Below are 21489 nucleotides of genomic sequence, written 5' to 3'. Positions count from 1 at the left end.
GGAGGAAAAGGGAAGAAAGTAAGGGTGAGAAATATGTTAAAACTGTGTTAAGACACCAGCGCTTTCAGGAGATGTAGATACACTACGTGGTCCTCTTCGAACAAAAGAAAAGTCTTGCTCATACGAGTGCTTCCTTTTCACTGCCATCGTGCTCGTTGTATGTTTAGTAGTAGTTTTTTTTTAATAAATATCACTTGGTTATTAATAGTGCTGTATTTTTGTTTTTGTTTTTTGTCCTTGTTGTATTGAAAGTGTCTTGGTAAAATATTGCTGCATATATTGTTCTTTAGAAGACTAAAGCAACAAAGATTAGTTGCTTTGCATCAGTCTTTCAGGCTTGTCATCTTTTTTATTACTCTTCCATTCTTCCTATTTGCAACTTCTTTTTAGAGCACAGGTCTTAGACGCCCGTTCTTGCGCTGAGCGTCGACGTGCCTGGACCTCCCTCGGCGTCCCTCGTAACCGAGCGAACGAGCACAGCGAAAAGTGAAAGAGCGTACGAGGAGCGCAGCTGGTGATGATAGACACCGAAAGCGAAGAGAACGCAAGCAGGAATGCGGAGGAGGGGTTGCAGCGTAACTATGAAGCGGAAACAAAAGGAGGAGCATATGGCAAGAGATTGAGATGAAAAGTGTAGTGCCGCGCCAGACGGGCTCTGCGGCGACGACGGCTACGAGATGGCGCCAGAGTAGTCCGTGTCAGACATATGGAAACAAAGCGCTGCATGAGCAGAGATCTGTCTGCGGCGGCTGCCGTGATTCGCGCCCACACGTCACCCTCGCGTCAGCCATGCGCTGCCTCTCACGATCTCTCGATTAGCGAGGTGGTCGCTCCACACTTCGCTCCGTTTGCAACGTGCCGCACGAGACAGATTTTACGCGCCGGTCACTCTACTCCCAGCGTTCTCTTCTTAATATATAACATATAAATTATGGAGTTTTACGTGCCAAAGCCACTTTCTGATTATGAGGCACGCCGTAGTGGAGGACTCCGGAAATTTTGACCACCTGGGGTTCTTTAACGTGCACCCAAATCTAAGTACGTGGGTGTTCTCGCATTTCGCCTCCATCGAAATGCGGCCGCCGTGGCCGGGATTCGATCCCGCGACCTCGTGCTCAGAGCCCAACACCATCTTCTTAATATAAACCGTGTACCTATACATACATAATACAAAATATTTACACACGAAATGAAAACACGCACAGAGCTGTGCTCAAGTTTCGCATTAGGGAGTATTGAGTAGTCGGTGAATTTTTTTATCCACTTTTTCCGAAATAGCAGGCTCTCACCCCTCTCGGTGGCTGTTTTCAGCCTTCTGTCCGCTGTATATCTGTGTTTTCATATAATAATAATAATAATAATAATAATAATAATAATAATAATAATAATAATAATAATAATAATAATAATAATAATAATAATAATAATAATAATAATTCCACAGTCGGCGGCAGATTTTTGCCACAGCCTGACGTTTATTTTCTGCACAGGCACTTCAAGGGAATGCTTACAAGGAGCATGCGTCGTAGAGCCCGGGTCATCTAGCGATCGTCTCTCAGCAACCAAGAGTGATAACCGAAAGATTTTCACGTGGTGGTTTTCAAGCCGGTGCAAGCAAGATCACCTCCCCATCGACCGGCCAGAGCACCAGAGGGCTCCTGTTCGTCTCAACGCTGCCTTTAAAAGCCTGGACTAATTACCGGCCTTCTGCAGTCGGCGGCAGATTTTTGCCACAGCCCGACGTTTATTTTCTGCACAGGGAGAGTGCTTTCCTGTACCTTTTTAGTTTCCTAGCTATATATATATATATATATATATATATATATATATATATATATATGTGTGTGTGTGTGTATATATATATATATATATATATATATATATATATATATATTTTTTTTTTCTTTTTTTTTTTTTTTGCCGCCGACTACTGACTGTCGAGTGTTAGTGTGCATTGTTGCGCTGTTATGGGTGACGGTGATGAATGTATTGTGTGTCTGAAGGCGTTGCCCGATGATGGCCGTTATATTAGATGTATGGATGGCAAACAGCCGTATCATTTGGGGCAGAACTGCTCTGGCATTGCTCCAAACACGTTGAATACGATGGGACCACAAAAACGAGAAGCCTGGGTGTGCAAAACCTGCCGTACTAACAAAAAACGCACTGGCTCCAGTTCGCAACAGGTGCCACAACCTACGGACAGCTCTGACACGCTAGCAGCACTTTTAGCCGAGATAAAGAACATCAAACGAAATGTTGAATCGCTGCCAGAGCTCCACGCGAAGGTGGATTCCCTGCTTCTGTTAAAGGCAGAATTCACAAGGCTTTGTACAGTGGTTGATGACGTAGAGGAATCCGTGAAGTTCCTATCTGCACAGTACGATGATGTGGTCGAACAACTTAAAGCTGATAAAGAGGAAATCTCGACTTGCAGGAAAGAAGTGTAGCAACTACAGGGAAAGGTGCTCGCCCAGGAATCATTGATTCATCAACTGCAGCAAGGCCTAAATGATTCCGAACTACATAACAGGAACGCCAACATGGAAATTCATGGCTTGAAATCCAGAACAGAGGTTCCTTGATGAGATGGCCGAGGAACTCGAGCTAGAGAAGCCTCGTAATGGGGAAGTGGTGGCTATCCACCGTCTTCCAAGCAAGAAGCCATCTCCGCCGATCTTGGTACGATTCGCTTCAATTCCTGTTCGGGAACGCTGGTACGTAGCGCGAGGCAAGCTCCAGAGCCTTTGTGAATCGGAATCATTGGACCAGCTGTATTTCAATGAAAATCTGTCACAGTTCAACAGGAGGTTATTTTGGCTAACAAGGACCACATGAAAGAAAGCAGGCTACGAATTCATATGGGTAAGAGGCGGCAAAATCTTCGCAAAGAAAGACGAAGCCGCAACACTCATTCGAATTACTTGCGACTCGGACATCGATAAGATGAAATGACTGATCGATCATTACCTATGCCCGCTAGAATTTCCCGTATTTGACACGTTTAAGGCAAGCTTTGACCGAAACCAAGATCATGAATTCACGTTGATAAACTTGAATGTTCGTAGTCTCCGTAAATATTGGGAACAATTCAAGATTTTAGCAGAAGAATCTATAGGTTTTGTGGATATATTTGTTCTCACCGAGATAAATGCACCAGAGTCCTGTGTAGATACGTTCACAGTGAACGGTTATCGTGCTAGTTTTATTGTACGCCCGGTGCGCCGTGGAGGAGGGATCGCTGTCTTTGTGAGTAAAAAATACGATGTTTCAGCTGTTGACATTACATTTATGCACGCGGAATGTTTGGCCCTAAGCGTGAATTTATTACACGCGGCTTTTACATTACTCGTGGTATACAGACCGCCATCTGCTAGCATGAAAGAATTGTAATTGAACTCGAGGAAATACTTCTCAGGTACAAAGAAGCTGAGTTGTTCTGCCTAACAGGGGATTTGAACATTGATATCCTAAGCACAAACAAAATTTCTATTTCAGATTACCTATCCTCACTTTCAGCCTATGGAATTGAAAACACGATCACTGCCCCCAAGCGTGAACATTTCTTGAACGGTCGACAAGTTAAGTCATGTCTTGACCACATTGCTGTTCGTGCGCCGAATCACACCTTTACCTCATGTATAATTTCTCAGCGGCTAGCCGATTATTATTTAACCACCTGTCGTTTTTCTCCTCAGTCTGGAACTGCTTCATCAAGTTTCAGTGATGTTAATAAGATACCCGGGTCAATAACCGAAGAAAGAAAGTTGGATGCATTAGTGGCACCTCTTCACTGGGCAAGTTTAATTGTGGACGATCCAGCAGAGGTAGTTTACTCAAAGATGTGCCGTAAACTTGACGAGCTCAAAAAAACCTGTACGAGAAAAATTACGCGTAAAAAAGGCGGAATCATGATTGGCTTAGCCCTGAAATTTTACGGGCAATCGCGAACAGAGACTGGCTTTGGAGACGTTCCAAGCATGCTCCTAAAAACGCAGACCTTCGCTCCGATTACAGAGCCGCGTGAAACAAAGTTGTAGCACTTATTCGATCAGCTCGACGGCTGTACTTTCAGCAGCAGTTCAAACGAGCGTTTAAAAGTCCTGCAAGGATGTGGTCACTGGTTAACCATCTTCGTGGACAAGACGCGAATGTGCCTAGTTTTGATGGTTTAGTAGCAGAGCCTGTTTCAAAAGCTGATAGTTTCAATAAGCATTTCACGCTCGCAGCAGAAATGGCAGGAGCTCGACAAGGCGTAAAATTCACTTTAAAAGAAGCTTCGTCAGCTTCCGCATATCTTCCTAAGTTATCAAATGAATATCTTGCCAGATTAGTGCTTAGCTTCAAGCGGAGTAAGGCCGCTGGAATAGATGGCATATCGACGGCACTGTTGCAGCGAAATTTCGACGCTCTTTCGGACATTATGCGCTTTCTGATTAACGATTTCTTGGAACGTGCCGTCTTGCCAGAAAAGTTGAAGACCGCTATTGTAAGACCACTGTTCAAGGTAGGCCAGAAGAACGCGCTTGAGAACTATCGACCGATCTCTGTTTTGCCGATCCTTTCCCAAATACCGGATAAATTTCTATTTGAATGCATGATGTCCTTCTTAAACCAAATTTTCTGTCCTTTCGAACCGTCAATATGGTTTCATTCCAGGAAGGGGCACCATACTTCTCCTGGAGGAATTTGCAGACCAGTTGTACGGAGCACTTGAGGAACACTCGTTTAGCTGCGCTCTCTTTCTAGACGTTAAGATAGCTTTTGATACGGTTAATCATAGTATTCTTTTAGAAAAACTGTACTTAATAGGCTTTCGAGGTCTCTTTTATGCCATTCTCAAGAATTTCTTGAGTGGTCGTTCTCAAATGGTTAGTTTAAACAATCAATGAGAATATAGTAGCAAGCTGCCTGTGAAGGCTGGTGTACCACAGGGATCCATTCTATCTCCACTAACATTTAATATATTTACAATTGACTTGAGCTTAATAACTTCCAAGTGTTTAATATTTCAGTAAGCGGACGACACTGTTTCGCTCACAATATATATAAACTACGAGACAGCAGTTCATATCCTGCAGAAAAACGTGAATCGTGTAATGAAATGGTTCGCTGAGAACGGAATTTCAGTGAACACACAGAAAACCAAAACAATATGTTTTAAAAATCCGCTAAAGACCGCCCTTATAGACAAACAAGTATTTTTTACATGATCCTAATTCACTCTCTTGTCGTTGCGAACCCGTTGAATATGTAAATTCGTCCAAATATCTCGGGTGGTTTTCGATAGCAGTTTATCATGGCATGACCACTTGTCTTACGTTTGTACCAGGCTACGGTACATGATATGTGTGGTATATGAAATACCTTTGACCTGCGGGAAAACCTATGTGGGCCAAACGGGTAGATGCGTGAATGACCGTGCAGCTTAACATGTGCGGTCTCTGAAAGAAGGAGGTGCGCATCTTCCGCAACATTGTGCAACTTGTACTGCGTGTGACCGAGCTGCCGAACATTCGCCAGAGAAACAATGCCAGTACTGCAAGAAGTGTGAACCATGGTTCGGAGAGATATTCTTGGCAGAAGCAGGGAAACAAAGGCACGTGAGGTTTTGAAAGTATTCGATATAAAGAAGAGAGGAAAAAACTGTGTTAGTGATACTTCCGTCGTTGTCGTCATCGTCGTCGTCGTCGTCGTCGTCGTCGTCGTCGTCGTCATCATCATCATCATCATCATCATCATCATCATCATCATCATCATCATCATCATCAGCCTGGTTACGCCCACTGCAGGGCAAAGGCCTCTCCCATACTTCTCCAACTACCCCGGTCATGTACTAATTGTGGCCATGTTGTCCCTGCAAACGTCTTAATGTCATCCGCCCACCTAACTTTCTGCCGCCCTCTGCTACGCTTCCCTTCCTTTGGAATCCATTCCGTAACTCTTAATGACCATCGGTTATCTTCCCTCCTTATTACGTGTCCTGCCCATGCCCATTTATTTTTCTTGATTTCGACTAAGATATCATTAACTTGCGTTTGTTCCCTCACCCAATCAGCTCTTTTCTGATCCCTTAACGTTACACCTATCATTCTTCTTTCCATAGCTCGTTGCGTCGTCCTCAATTTAAGTAGAACCCTTTTCGTAAGCCTCCAGGTTTCTGCCCCGTACGTGAGTGCTGGTAAGACACAGCTGTTATAAACTTTTCTCTTAAGGGATAATGGCAACCTGCTGTTCATGATCTGAGAATGCCTGCCAAACGCGCCCCAGCCCATTCTTATTCTGATTATTTCAGTCTCATGATCCGGATCCGCAGTCACTACCTGTCCTAAGTAGATGTATTCCGTTACCACTTCTAGTGCCTCACTACCTATCGTAAACTGCTGTTCTCTTCCCAGACTGCTAAACATTACTTTATTTTCTGCAAATTAATTTTTAGACCCACCCTTCGGCTTTGCCTCTCCAGGTCAGTGAGCATGCATTGCAGCTGGTCCCCTGAGTTACTAAGCAAGGCAATATCATCAGCGAATCGCAAGTTACTAAGGTATTCTCCATTAACTCTTATCCCCAATTTCTCCCAATCCAGGTCTCTGAATACCTCCTGTAAACACGCTGTGAATAGCATTGGAGAGATCGTATCTCCCTGCCTGACGCCTTTCTTTATTGGGATTTTGTTGCTTTCTTTATGGAGGACTACGGTGGCTGTGGAGCCGCTATAGATGTCTTTCAGTATTTTTACATACGGCTCGTCTACACCCTGATTCCGCAATGCCTCCATGACTGCTGAGGTTTCGACTGAATCAAACGCTTTCTCTCTTCAAAAGCGAAATGTCCTATCTAGAACTGTTTGGCAGATGATGATGATTATGGTCATTGTGCGCATGTCTGTGATTTTCCTTATATTTTCTGATTTTTCGGTGAATAAAGATAGATGAAGTTGGCGCTTGTCCTGTGTCGGTTCTCCCTCTCGTGATCGTCTTAGTTGGCGCTGGTCCATCCTAATCCAAGTATGCACCATCTAGCCCAAATGAATGTTGTTCTGAGCTACGGAAGGTTTCATGGTTACTCTTTAATATCAGATCTTTGGCTCCAATGTATGTGAAGAAAACTATAATTTATGCGCTTGCGTATAGTGTTCTTAGATACGGTATCACCTTATTTGCATCATGTACTTCCCGTTGGCATTGCCGAATTGATAGCATATTAAAAAAAACATGTTAAAGAGCATTACCTATAATTGTCTTATCCCATCCGGGGCGGACATTTTCCGGTTCTTACGTCTTCGTACATTTCATTCTCTTTTCGTACAAACTGTTGTTCATCGCCCCTTTTGGAATTCGGACTTCTTAATTAAATGTGATCCTAACCGGAAGTTGCGAACAGCCGTTCCATATCATGTTCCACGGATCGTAACAAGGTATGGAAAGGCCAGGCGGTGTGCTTATGTGCCGGACATCTCTAATGGGTTACCAAAATAACTTTTTGCTCTGAACTCTATGCGGAACCTAAAAACGCATTTGAGAACATTGTGTTGATTGTTGCACTCTTTTACAGTTGTGCTTAGAAGTATGAGATTATGTATATTAAGTTTTGTTTCTTTGGAGTTAGCACTGATCTCCTTGGTACTGGTTTTGTGGTTTCCTTGTTTTTTCTATTTCTCCAACTGAACCTATTGTTCCTTTCAATCAGTGTTCTTTTGGTTGTTGCCATTTTGTTACCTCTGCCGTAAACTGCCGGACCCAGTCCTTCAAGCCTCCTGTCGGCCTTTGATGGGCCTGAAGCTCTCTGTATCCTCTACAAAGTGGCAATATTATTATTATTATTATTATTATTATTATTATTATTATTATTATTATTATTATTATTATTATTATTATTATTATTATTATTATTATTATTATTATTATTATTATTCCAAAAATACAAAACAACACAACCAGGCCGGTCTAAGCCTCATTGGCTTGTAGGACCGTGCCTATGGTTATGATACACATGGAAAGCAAAAAAAAAATACATAAATTGATGAGACACGTAAAATAAACAAATAACACGAATGACCAAAAAATTGAAAAGAACAAGATAACATTTCGTTAATTTACGTAAAACAAAAGAAGTTGAAGAAGTAAATATTGTGATGCGAAAATGTTCTGGAGCTTAATTTCAACATATCTGCTTTAATAATTCTTTCAGCGTGCTTTTCGATTTCGCGTTAAAAATTTCCTGTGGTAATTTATTAAAGATGTCCGGCACATATGCACAGCGTCTGGCCGCACCATACCTAAAATGTTTAACGACAACTGTTTCTATAAGCAAAGAATGAAAATTCGGTAGACCAAGTGCACGGAAGATATTTGGAGCTATTACTATTGGGGAACTGTAGGCAACGTTTTTAAATATATTTTTTCACAATCCTGTCTACCCTGCAACTCCAACGATCCGAACAGAAGCCGTAGACTATAAGGCTGTATCTCAACACACTGTAACCCAGTGCATGTACTATAATCTTTTTTACAGACAAGGGTGCAATACTTTTGATATTAAACAATAACCAAGCTGCTGACGTCAGTTTAGAACAAATAAGTTATAAGTGATGTTCCCACGATAAGTTACTATCGAAAGAGATTCCGAGATATTTCACACAATCTACGTGTGGAATAGGCGCACATTTACAAGGAGCACAGTCCGACTCATGTAAGTAGAGAGGCACGTTAATTACAGCAGTCTTGAGTGGATGGAGAGCGAAAACAAACAAGTTGTGTTTTTGAGCATTAACAACAATATCATTATTAGTGAACCAAAGCATTGCCTTCTACACGTCATTTTTTTGCAGCATGTTCGTGGACATTTTGTGAGAAACCTGTTTCACCAGTAACACAGTGTCGTCAGCATACTGGAACATGGTAAATTTGAACATTGCCAAAGGACAGTCGTTAACGAAGATATTAAACAACAATGACGATAAAATAATAATAATAATAATAATAATAATAATAATAATAATAATAATAATAATAATAATAAATCATGCAATCGTATGTTAGAGTGTCCACAAACAGTTAAGGAGCCTTCGTACTTTTGCACTTAAAAAGTAATACACAACACTCAACGTACGGAAACGACAAATATAATAGACAAAGCAATGTGAGGTAGGGAAACAAAAATAAAAAAAATAAAATGAAGAGGCGGACGTAAAAGGGAGCCCATCACACAACATGATTATCTGCCCATGTACAGAACACGGAGAAGAAATTTTAAAATATGTCAACAAAGGCAAAATACTCATTAAATATATTTTTGAAGTCGAGCCATAGGACAGCGACCACTGCAACAAGGCCACGCAGAAAACGTGCAACGCTTCCTCGCATGCTGTTGTGGTACGAAAAATTGTGCATGATAAGGACGCTTCGGGCAATGTATAGTGGCATGAACGACCTTGTAAAGGAACGAAAGGTCTTATTTAACACGCCTTAATTTTAGAGGTGCGAGCTGAGGTACGAAGAACCCATTGCTTAAAGCAGCGCGCGAGCGTCGACTGCCCGGCCGGTCAGTCGACGAGATCAACAAGACCTAACCGACTTTTGAACTGTCATACGCGGAAGAATGCTGAATACAGATTTTTTATTTTTTTTACCTCTCTTGCACTTGTTGATCTCGTCGCTTCGCGCCGTCAGAAGGGCGCGCTGACCTGCCGGCCAGTCGACGTTCACGCGCTACTGTTACAGAATCGGTCGACTGTACATCTTTAATGGTTGGACAATGTTCACCAGTACGCAGGAAGTGGTGCTTAAAATATATACATTTAAAAACTGTCAGTCACTTTAGCATACGCCAAAAAGGGGTGAAGGCGAAAGCCTGCGCGCTCAAGAGACATTCATTAATTTACTTGAGGTTCTCATTCGAATGCGTTGTTACTTATTACTTGCTTTCTCCCACCGGAGGTCGGTGGTTCGAGTGTCTTAACTGACGCTGCCTTAATTAACTGTGGCTTAATTAACTTCGCCCTAGTTAGCACCAAAGGTCGTGGGTTCTACTGCCACCAAAAGCCGAAGGTGCGACTCCCACCAAAGGTCGTAGGTTCGAGGGCCTTAATTAACTCTGTATGCCAGGAACCAACACGCGTCAGCTTGAATCAAGCGTGGCAATCCCCGCCTACGAAGCTCCTCTCCTTTCTGTGTGTTCAGCGAACAAAGGTGCGGGAGTGATTTGGTGAACCGTCGGCCTCAACAACGACTTTGGACGCTCCGATTGGGCGAAGGTGGGGCGGCAGTTTTCCCTGACCTAGGGATCTAGGGAGGGCAGAGCGGGTATAAGCAGACTTTTTTGGCTCCTCAGGGTGCTTCAATTCAGTCATACTAGACTGATGTGACATAACGTTCTCCGCTCCTCCTGTAGATACTGTAAGTAAACCCAGTACTCCTCGGTTCTCGATTAGAAGATGTTCCACTCTTCAACAACGTCCTTAGCGTGAATGAATCGGACGACGGCATGCTACCCCTTCTGACATGCCTGACCCCACTTCTTACACCACTAATCTAACTCACTTAGTGAAACTGAAAGTGCAGCACCCGCAGCGTTAAGAGCCTTTCTAACGGGTTTCCTAGGGATTACAACAAAAAAAAAATCGAGCATTTCGTAAGTACGATTTGAAGCTTTATCGAAAAAAAGCTTTACAATACTGAAGCGCGTTCAAGAAAGTTACCTCTGAAGCAAAACTTTATCTTCGAAGTTGCTAAGATGTCGCAAGTGTACATTCACGTCGCTAAAAACGAGTCGCTGGTCGCTAGAGAGAAAAAAAATGTCTCTGAACAGACCAAAAGATAGCTAAATCTAGTGTCAAAATCGCTGAATTTGCAAAACTGGACAGTAAGTCTGTCGCAGCGATGCTTTACTGTGACGTGATGTCGCTGCTTGACATTTGAGGGCGTCTATTTAATAACATCACGGAGTGTCAAGCGTCTGTTTACTGTAAACTGAAACGGTGGAACATGTGGTTATAAGTCAGTTTTCATTTGTCCTGTGCGAAAACCTGCGGACCTAGCAGCTAGCTGGAGGTGACGATTGGTGCACCATAACAAGAAAGCACAGCTAGTACACCAAAAATAACGGCAAGTGATAGCAGGAGCCAATCGGTTGTTGCCGGCCCCAGCGCCAAGCGTTAGTGATTGCATCGGACGTTCCGCAGCGCGGCAGCTATTCCTCTTTCTCATACTTTCAGCCAAGTGCATATCTTTTCGCATATGTGCCTGCTTTTGCTTTGTTGTAGATTGTTATACTCGCGGATATATAGATGTTATACTCCGCTATACTCGCGGACAACTTTCTGTGGCTATGAAGGGATAGCTATACAGGCGCATGGGTGCTGCGCACGTGTTACAGCGCCAAGTAGTCAGGCAGCCATTGCCTGTGCTTTTGGTTGCTCGGAACAGACGCTGCATCGACACAGCTTCCACCTGCGACGGTTTCGCGTTTCCCAAAACGCGGAAGGGAAATGCTGCAAAATATATGTAAACTTTTACACTCAGTGGTGTGTATGCGCGCTTTACCTCAGTTGATTTCCCTTCAAGCCTCAGAAAGTTGTCCGAGCAAAGCAATGCGTCCATTGCGCGGCGGCGCGCCATATCTTGAAAGCGATCTGCAGACGGCTCATACCTTTGTGCGTGCTGTTTTCTCGCCGCTGTTTGCGTTGAAACTACACTCAGCATGAAGGTCACTTCGCTCGCGGCTGCTGCATGCCGCGCTTTCACGCTAGCGTTTTGACAGCGAGTGTCCGCGGTCATCGAGTGGGATGTATTCATGTTTGCTTGTGCGCGCTGAAACCATGCTGGTTAGGTCAGTTAATGAACGAATGTTTCCAAGTTTATACGGCCAATCGATAAAACTATACTATCCTTACTTCGTATAACTGCTTACTATTTTGCTATCGCAATCGATGCTTCCGCCTTTCGGGCGAAACTGTGATGTTTTTTTTTTCTCTTGCTCGGATCATCATAGCAAATCGTTTCTACTGAAATCTGCAAAGTGGCAGAAATTTTACGGAAGGAAAAAAAAGAAGCGGCCCTGCTGAAAGTATACAACCCGAAGCCACAGATGCAATCCATGCGGGTGTCTGAGAAAGCAAGTTTCGCAGTTTAAAGAAAAAGAGAACATACGCCCTGCATAGATGGAATCGAATCATGGTCAAACTGAGTGGCCGCATTCAATGTCCCTGTAATTTGAGTTGTCGATGAACTCGGCCTCACTCTGCGACATGCTAGACTCTCTCTTAACTCAAAGTGAGAGCGAACGCCTCGGGAAAACTGATACCGGCTTCGATCCACTGACCAGAACAAGTTTGTTTTCAACTTTGAGGCCTTTTCTGCTGAGAAATACGTATTGGGTTCCTCTGTTTCTATATCCGTGTTTAAAACAGAGGTGGAGTATATTTGCCGTGTAGCACATAATTCCGTAAGCATAGGATTTAATGACGGCAACGCGGAAGTTTCAGGAGTCATATCCACAAAGATTTTCGATCATAAATGTCCTTTACCATTCACCTCCCACCAACGCTAATAACAGAAAATTCTAGCGTGTCCGGTGTTCCGGTATACGCAATGGCGAGAGCAGATTATCGTGTTACTGGAGCCGTAAGCCTGAGGGGTGAAGCAAACTCCATGGTGGCGCAGAGCTCAACAGGACAAACACATTGCAGTTACCAAGTGTATTCTGCTTCGTCACCGATGTAAACATGCGGCAGTGGCATAATTGCGAACATGTTATCTTTTCAAATGTTTTTTTTTGTTGTTGTTGTTGTTGACAAGAACAGTCACGGGACACCAAAACTTGTCTGTAAGGCATTGAGGTCTTTAGCCCTCTGTTTTCTTTTTTTTCTGCCGCATTCTACTCTAGTTGATCAGGGTACCACAAAATGGCTTGCGTGGTCGTCGATCATGTAAAAGCACGCGTAACGGGGACAGTGCCAACGACCTGTACACTGTCATTGATAAGGGGGGTGATGAATGTGCCGTCCATAACCCCGTTACCAAGTCATCTCCCTGGCCCTAGACTCTCACCCTCGTGCCTCTTACTTTCTTTTTCCTCTTTCTCTCTCTTTCTTTTCTGTCGTTTCGTTCTTTTTTTCGAGTTTTTCTTTCTCTATCGAAATATATAAAGAGCCTGTTGCTGCGAGAATTTACTGTATCCCTGTAGAGAAAGGTCGGTCCACCGACCGAAACTGTTGGGTAAATAACCAAATATAACCACGAAGTTGTGCTTCTCATCTTATATATATAGGAAATAAAGCATCGTTATGTGCGCCCTCAACTTACAAGGTCCTGTTCAACTACCGGATTGCGGCAGTCTCTCACTTTATACGAGTTGCCTATAGATCCTCGCTTGACGACGTCGACAACAATCGAGTGGAACTTCACCGAGACGACTGTTTCAACGGTAGTCGCATGAGACTCGCACACCTGTTTGAACACTTCGACCTTTTCCGAGGCTGTAGTATCCAGCGTTCATCGCGCAATGTGTTGCGCTGATAAGCGACGCACGCGCACTTCTAGATTTTGTGCCCTCATCAGTCGGGATTCTCATACTTCGCGTAGGAGCGAATGATTTAGCTCGCAACAACGAACGTGTAACGTTGCGAAAGTACAAGAATCTACTGTATCTGATCCCGACGGAACGTACCGGGACACGCAAGATACACGTTATCCTGCTCCTTCCCCGCTGTGCCAGCCGCCGTCACGGCAATCGTAATGAAGCGTTCATCCGCCGCTTTAACCGTGAGGCGTGCGATTTCAACAGCCGTCTAAGCAGCTTCTGCTGTCGCTTGCGACACGTGTTCTTTAGGAGAGCACGTTGTTGGGCGAGTCGGTCGTACATACTTAAAGAAGGGAATTGCGCTAAAAAAGACACGGACGAGTAAGGACATGGACGGGCGCGTCCGTCCATGTCCCGTCCATGTCCGTCCGTACATATCCTTACTCGTCCTACTCGATATGGGCGCGTCCGTCCATATCCCGGGCCCGTCCATGTCCTTACTCGTCCGTGTCTTTTTTAGCGCAATTCCCTTCTTTAAACACGTGTTCTTCATTGTATACTGTATACTAACTTCTTGTAATCTTTCTAATCATCTCAATAAAAACCGATTCTGATTCTGGCATGGATTGGTTTTTTCGTCGGCGCGCGTCCTCGCTGCAGACGGACTTCACCCGAGTTTTGAGGGGCGTTGCGCTGATGACGAGCCACATTAAACAGCTGTGCTTCCGGAAAACAGCTGTGCTTCCGGAAAGCAGCTGACGGGGCCGATCACGTGCCCAGCTGTCACGCAGAGCAGGCGTCCTCCGGTTTTGTGGACCGGAACTACCTAGGCCTGTTTTCCCTGGCGAAGGCCGGACCCCGGCCGAAACGTAGGAGAGGAAGCGTCGTTTTTTACGTACGTGCGTCCTCAACTCACAAGTGCCTGTTCAACTACCGGATCCCGGCAGACTCTCAGATATAGATATAATGTGCCGGCGAAAAATACGATGCCTTCAGCCACTTATTAGCAGTTGTTCATATTCCTAGCTATTTTCTTCTCCGGAGCTGCTGCGCTTCTTCATCACCTTCTTCCCCTGATTCTCTGGGTTCACTACAATATATATATATATATATATATATATATATATATGCTTGGAACCACCGTCAGTTGCACTTCGCTCCTCGATGCGGCAGGACGTGTGTTGAATGAGCTCCTGAACGTACAAAACTTTGCGATAACGTCTACACGGTTCAAATCATGGATCCGGGACCTCAAAGAGGTGAGACGCAGGGCTAACACATTTATCTCGCACTTATCGCTATATCGCCACTGAATGTTCTCTTTATGTGCCCGTAAGAGCCTCTCAAACTCTTTCACGGAAAACAGCGCCGCCTTCAACGTCGGATAAACTTTGTCTGCGGACGCAAAATGGAGTTTTTTTTACCTCTGCAACAGAACTGATAGTCGGGCGAGGTGGTACGAATTCATAGTGACATATTTTGCACGCATGATCGACAAGGACACAGTGAATTAAGGGGGACACACAAAGCGCTCGTGTGTCCCCCTTCACTGTGTCCTTGTCAATTGTGCCCGAAAAATATTTCACTATGAATACATCTGCAAGACATTCGGATACCTGCAAGTTTTCGTTGCCACGGGATTAACACGTCGTTTGGTAAACTGGTCATCTCATAACCTTGCAGAGTATTACATCTCACTTCGGCGCATCAGGCAGTGAAAAAGCATATGAGGCGGCCTATGTGCCCCAATTATAGAAGTGCACGAAATGTCTTTTTTTTTTTTTTTTTTGAAGAAACTGGGGCATCAGCGCTGGCATAGCGGTACGTTTTTGATGGTGCTTACTGGCTTTCATCTGACAAGCATCGATCCAAATGTTCTGCATTTCATACAACCTCCAAAAGTACGCCGGCAGGATACCGAAGGTGGCTGAATGGACAACTCTGCCAGTAGAGACCTGCGAACGTTTCCATAGCGCTCTACGGGTTCACAGAAGAGACTGGAATAATGCGTATGATTTGATACTACACGGCCGGTTCCCCTCTCCTTTCCCATCCCGCCATCTTTATATATTTTTGTTCTTGCCCCGTTATTCGCTATCATGTATATTATTATTGTTATTATTATTTGTTTGTTTCTGCTCTTTATGTGTTGCCCTCCCCTTCCCTACTTAAGCTAATCCTGCGAATAAATGTTCTCTTCATTCGACGACGCATTCCGTTGGGTGAATAGGAGGACTGAAAAACGTGCCTAAAGTGCTCTTTTCAGAGTAGCTCCACCCCAACGAGGGAAGCGGAGCATTTGACGACGACGCGAGAGCCAGTTCGAGCTGATCCCTCGCTACAAGCGGAGTGCGAAGGAAGTCACGTGACGCAAAATTTGGTTGTGTTTCCGTTGTTTTTGTTCAGTGTGCGGCAGCAGTGGCGGCTGAGAAGCAAAGTTTACCTCATAATCGCCGCGGAATAGGCGTGACGTGATACGTCCTCGCACCTGCTGTCGGAGCACATGTGACGTTTCAATGAGGGAGAAAATCTTCGAGCTCCAATGCAAAATATTTTGCACGAAACGCGCAGAATCTTTGTACTTGGAAGAAGCGCAAACGGCCATTTGACGGGGGGACACGGCCACACGGTCTCTGTTTCATCACTTTCTTAGGGCTTTTTGTGTATGCTTCAGTTGCGTTCCGCCCACTCTGTTAACACTTTTGTGGAAGTTATTAAATGCGCAAGCATTCACATGCCTACCCAACGGGGAAACCCACCCCTCCGTCCGTCACGTAAGACGATCACTTTCAAGATAAGGCCTTCAGCAGCGAGCGAATTGTCCTTCGTGCTGCCTCTCGCTCCAACGCGAACAAAGCGGCGAGAACACAACGCACACGAAGCTATCATCACTCAGCGCACACTACCCCCATCGCAGATCACCTTCGAGGTAGGGGCCGCGCGACCGCGCCATACGCATCCGCCGCTGGAGTACGGTTGATCATGGTTGATGATGATTCGCATCGACAGGATCCAGCGTCATCGACCATGTCTACGTACGAGGTCTGCGAAACGTGACGCTGTTAAATTACGTCACGTGCTACAATACCCGTCGGCCAGTGCTCATCTTCCACGAAACAATGGCATCATTCAAACGCGCCATCATATGACATCAGCGAACATTGATAAGCATTGCTACTACTCGCCTCTTCTTCGTCGTCTCATGCTGGTCTCAGTTAGCATTTCGGTGTTGCAACCACGCTTCTCGGTTTCACGATCATTTCGAGGTGTATCTTGCGATCATACTAAACACAGCAGCATGCGATAACGAAACAGCAGGTGATTAGTAAAAAATGCAAACGCATCATTTAGATGACTTCCAGAGAAGATTCTGCGTGTAATATTTTATTGCAGCGTTGTCTGCGAATCTCGCAGTATAGTTTACAGAAGTTCTATATTCCTGTACAACGAACTTATGAGCACTCTACATCACTAAATTTACGCATACATGTCCGTTTTCTCTTCTTTTTTTTATTTCTTCGCTCTGAAATGCAAATAGTTAATCAGTTCAATAAACCAAGCTAGGCCACTGTGAGTGACAGTGCGTTACTAGAATCGTCAGGTTGCTTCAGGCAAGATTGTTTTTATCGCCCTTGCTACGTTACCCGCACAATAGCGATGCAGCAAATTGTGATTATTTTAGCAGTTAACATCATCAGGTTGTTTTTATTTCGTTTGAAAGTGGCTACTTGTGTCCAGCTAACAACGTCGCAATGAAGAGCGAAAGGAAATGATTTTAGTCGCGTTCCTGAGTGGCTTTCCCATTTGGACAGTTGTGTTTGTCTGCTTGCTTTTGAACTTTCATTGGACTTGATAGCAAGTATGCGTTTTGTGTGTGTGTCTGTGTGTGTGTGTGTGTGTGTGTGTGTGTGTGTGTGTGTGTGTGTGTGTGTGTGTGTGTGTGTGTGTGTGTGTGTGTGTGTGTGTGTGTGTGTGTGTGTGTGTGTGTGTGTGTGTGTGTGTGTGTGTGTGTGTGTGTGTGTGTGTGTGTGTGTGTGTGTGTGTGTGTGTGTGTGTGTGTGTGTGTGTGTGTGTGTGTGTGTGTGTGTGTGTGTGTGTGTGTGTGTGTGTGTGTGTGTGTGTGTGTGTGTGTGTGTGTGTGTGTGTGTGTGTGTGTGTGTGTGTGTGTGTGTGTGTGTGTGTGTGTGTGTGTGTGTGTGTGTGTGTGTGTGTGTGTGTGTGTGTGTGTGTGTGTGTGTGTGTGTGTGTGTGTGTGTGTGTGTGTGTGTGTGTGTGTGTGTGTGTGTGTGTGTGTGTGTGTGTGTGTGTGTGTGTGTGTGTGTGTGTGTGTGTGTGTGTGTGTGTGTGTGTGTGTGTGTGTGTGTGTGTGTGTGTGTGTGTGTGTGTGTGTGTGTGTGTGTGTGTGTGTGTGTGTGTGTGTGTGTGTGTGTGTGTGTGTGTGTGTGTGTGTGTGTGTGTGTGTGTGTGTGTGTGTGTGTGTGTGTGTGTGTGTGTGTGTGTGTGTGTGTGTGTGTGTGTGTGTGTGTGTGTGTGTGTGTGTGTGTGTGTGTGTGTGTGTGTGTGTGTGTGTGTGTGTGTGTGTGTGTGTGTGTGTGTGTGTGTGTGTGTGTGTGTGTGTGTGTGTGTGTGTGTGTGTGTGTGTGTGTGTGTGTGTGTGTGTGTGTGTGTGTGTGTGTGTGTGTGTGTGTGTGTGTGTGTGTGTGTGTGTGTGTGTGTGTGTGTGTGTGTGTGTGTGTGTGTGTGTGTGTGTGTGTGTGTGTGTGTGTGTGTGTGTGTGTGTGTGTGTGTGTGTGTGTGTGTGTGTGTGTGTGTGTGTGTGTGTGTGTGTGTGTGTGTGTGTGTGTGTGTGTGTGTGTGTGTGTGTGTGTGTGTGTGTGTGTGTGTGTGTGTGTGTGTGTGTGTGTGTGTGTGTGTGTGTGTGTGTGTGTGTGTGTGTGTGTGTGTGTGTGTGTGTGTGTGTGTGTGTGTGTGTGTGTGTGTGTGTGTGTGTGTGTGTGTGTGTGTGTGTGTGTGTGTGTGTGTGTGTGTGTGTGTGTGTGTGTGTGTGTGTGTGTGTGTGTGTGTGTGTGTGTGTGTGTGTGTGTGTGTGTGTGTGTGTGTGTGTGTGTGTGTGTGTGTGTGTGTGTGTGTGTGTGTGTGTGTGTGTGTGTGTGTGTGTGTGTGTGTGTGTGTGTGTGTGTGTGTGTGTGTGTGTGTGTGTGTGTGTGTGTGTGTGTGTGTGTGTGTGTGTGTGTGTGTGTGTGTGTGTGTGTGTGTGTGTGTGTGTGTGTGTGTGTGTGTGTGTGTGTGTGTGTGTGTGTGTGTGTGTGTGTGTGTGTGTGTGTGTGTGTGTGTGTGTGTGTGTGTGTGTGTGTGTGTGTGTGTGTGTGTGTGTGTGTGTGTGTGTGTGTGTGTGTGTGTGTGTGTGTGTGTGTGTGTGTGTGTGTGTGTGTGTGTGTGTGTGTGTGTGCGTGCGTGCGTGCGTGTGTAAACGTGTGTAAATTATGTTCGCTCGACATTGCAGGTATTTCCATGCAATAAATAATTTAAAAAACAAGACTGCGATTGTTCCCTAACGGTTAGAGCGTTTGGCTGCTATGTTGAGGGACCGAGTTTCGAATCCTGCATCGGGAATGCAATTCAATTTTTTTATTTTACATTACGTAGCGGGCGTCAGCCTGCTGCCGGTAGTTGGCGGGGACCACTTATATCCACAGTGGCACAAATTAGTCCGACGTTTGGTTTCGAACCCCATTTTCTCAGCAGTGCAGCCCGTTCGCCACTGACCACCTGGTGACACAAGTTGTGAGCTCTTCGGCAACGCAGCAGCCATGGTCAGGGAGTGTTCGCAAAGCTTCGTTTTAACAACAGGCGAGCGCTATTACATCGTCAGAAACACCTTAGCCGACTTTGTACGTAGAAGCTTTATGCGATCATTTATTGTTTGATTGCGCAGAATTGAAGCAGCCCTCACTGGCTATAATACACTCTCGATCAGCATACAGGGACCATACAAGCCCGTTTGCTGGAGCGAGCATCTGGCGCGCATACATAAAATTTACATATATCCGCAAATATGTCCAGCGAGGAACCGGCCAACCCAGCAGCAGCGACGTCGAAACCTAGAGGGGGGGGGGGAGGGGTTTATAGGCAAAGAAAGCTTCGCTTTTAAAATAGATGTCGGAGAAGCACTGTAGCCGTTCGCTGAAAAATTTCAGTGCACACAACATCTTCGTTGAACCGCGACGTGTGACCGACATACCAATGTTGTCCCACGCACTTAGTCACTTCGCATGTCACGGCGAACTCTTTCCTAGGCGAGATATAAGCCGGCAGTGCTTTCTTCAGTATGAACCTTTCTCCTCATTGCGACAAAAAAAAATAATTTCTACAAGATAACCCCGATTCCAAGCTCGATAAGGATAGGGAAGGTGGGGAGCAGAGGGTTGTGAACAACACACGGATACCACGCACTCACCCGGATCCGAGAGGTGGCCTAGGAGAGATTCCTGCTCGGCACTGGTTCGGGACTCCGAGTCCCATAGTTGGGATAAGAAAATCTGATCACCGTTATTTCCGAGACTGAAGTCGCGCAGTGGTTCCATATACGCGCCACAGCCGCTTAAGCCTGAGAACCACGTAGTGTTCACTGAGAGTTTTGGGTCGCAGTACGGGTGAATGTCGATGTTACGCATCCCGGTACCACGTTACAACGCCACTGCTGCGTCAAGTCAACGCTGTTGACGGTCATTCGTCATTCGGCTTGCAGAAGTCGCGCCAGCATCGTGACAGCTGTGTTATAGCGCGCTGTCTGTTTCGTCGAAAAAAAATTCGACCTACAGGCCGCGTGCGCTGGCGTTCCATACTTCCACGGATGTCAAAACAATACTTCAATGCAACCGCGGCGTTTCGCGTTCTTTCTTTCGCCCAGTGGACGTCTACACTAATTAGGCAATGCCCAATGAACGTGGGTGTTTTCTGCGAGTGTTTTCTGCCTTTTTTGCGTGATCTAAGTTTTTCTACTCTGTTTTCCTTATTTCTCTTAACATACCCTTTCTTAATCGAAATATATAGCTAACGGAAATCGCTGAATACGTCGACTTACGTGTTTGGTTAGCCATGACAAACTGGTACCAAAAGCACCGCTATTTCGGTATTGTTTATCTTTTCCTTAGCTTTGCTGCTCATGTTGATTTCTTTCTTTTTTTCCTCGGGCCTTATTATTACGTTTCACTTATTGTTTTATACGCGCGCCGATAATCTAGTATTCATATTTTCTGGATGTGTCCTTGTCCTTTCGTGTTTTCCTTGACGCGTCCTTGCCGTATATTTCTTTGGTTCGTGTACTAACATATCGAGATAAGTATGAGTCAACCATACCTAACGATCCATTATAGCCCTGCAACAAACAGTGATGCAGTGCATTTTTGTTGCATTCTTAACAATTGCGCAGCCTGTTACACATGCCTGTAATGCGTTCACACAACGTGAACGAAGATTAATGAAATTGACTACATCAGTTTCTCTTCGATGCTCAGCATTGTTGTCACCCTTGAATATAAAATTCATTCATTCATTCAATTACGACGACGCGATACCTTCCAAACGATGGCTCAACCCATGCAGGCTGTCTGAAGTCTCAGTAGCCAGGTCTTCCACGTAGGCAAGTGAAATAAATTGAGAGCTCCCAACACAAAAGCCTGGGTGGCTCAGCAGTTAGTGTGTTTTCCTATCGATCTTGAAGCTGCGAGATCAGTTCATCAATACAACGGCTGCATTCCGATGAAGCGAAGTGTAGGAAAAAAAGAAAGAAAGAAAGAAAGAGAGAGAGAGAGAAAGAGAGAGAGAGAGAAAGAAAGAAATAAAGAAAGAAAGAAAGAAAGAAAGAAAGAAAGAAAGAAAGAAAGAAAGAAAGAAAGAAAATGGCATTGGCCACTGACAGCGATTGCAAAGTTTAGTGTTGCGTTAGAACTCCTCAGGCGGCATGCT

The 21489-nt window shown here is 44.9% G+C and overlaps 1 protein-coding gene across 4 annotated transcripts in view; it reads right to left on the bottom strand.

Annotated features, from left to right (window-relative positions):
• LOC142576166 (aromatic-L-amino-acid decarboxylase-like) overlaps positions 1 to 21489 on the bottom strand; it is a 147417-nt gene that overhangs the window by 101037 nt on the left and 24891 nt on the right. The window contains exon 1 of one of the 4 annotated variants that reach the window (XM_075686143.1): positions 19979 to 20264. The exons of 1 other annotated variant lie outside the window; for it this stretch is intronic. In XM_075686143.1, coding sequence (XP_075542258.1) covers positions 19979 to 20195 — 217 coding nt within the window. In that variant the 5' untranslated portion in view covers positions 20196 to 20264. Of the gene's footprint in view, positions 1 to 19978; positions 20265 to 21489 lie in introns of those variants that run through there. 2 more of the 4 variants (XM_075686140.1, XM_075686142.1) reach the window with 2 other exon arrangements.

The sequence above is a fragment of the Dermacentor variabilis genome, chromosome 3 (assembly GCF_050947875.1).
Source record: "Dermacentor variabilis isolate Ectoservices chromosome 3, ASM5094787v1, whole genome shotgun sequence".
Classification (NCBI taxonomy): domain Eukaryota; kingdom Metazoa; phylum Arthropoda; class Arachnida; order Ixodida; family Ixodidae; genus Dermacentor; species Dermacentor variabilis.
This window is presented reverse-complemented; position numbering and strand designations above follow the sequence as displayed.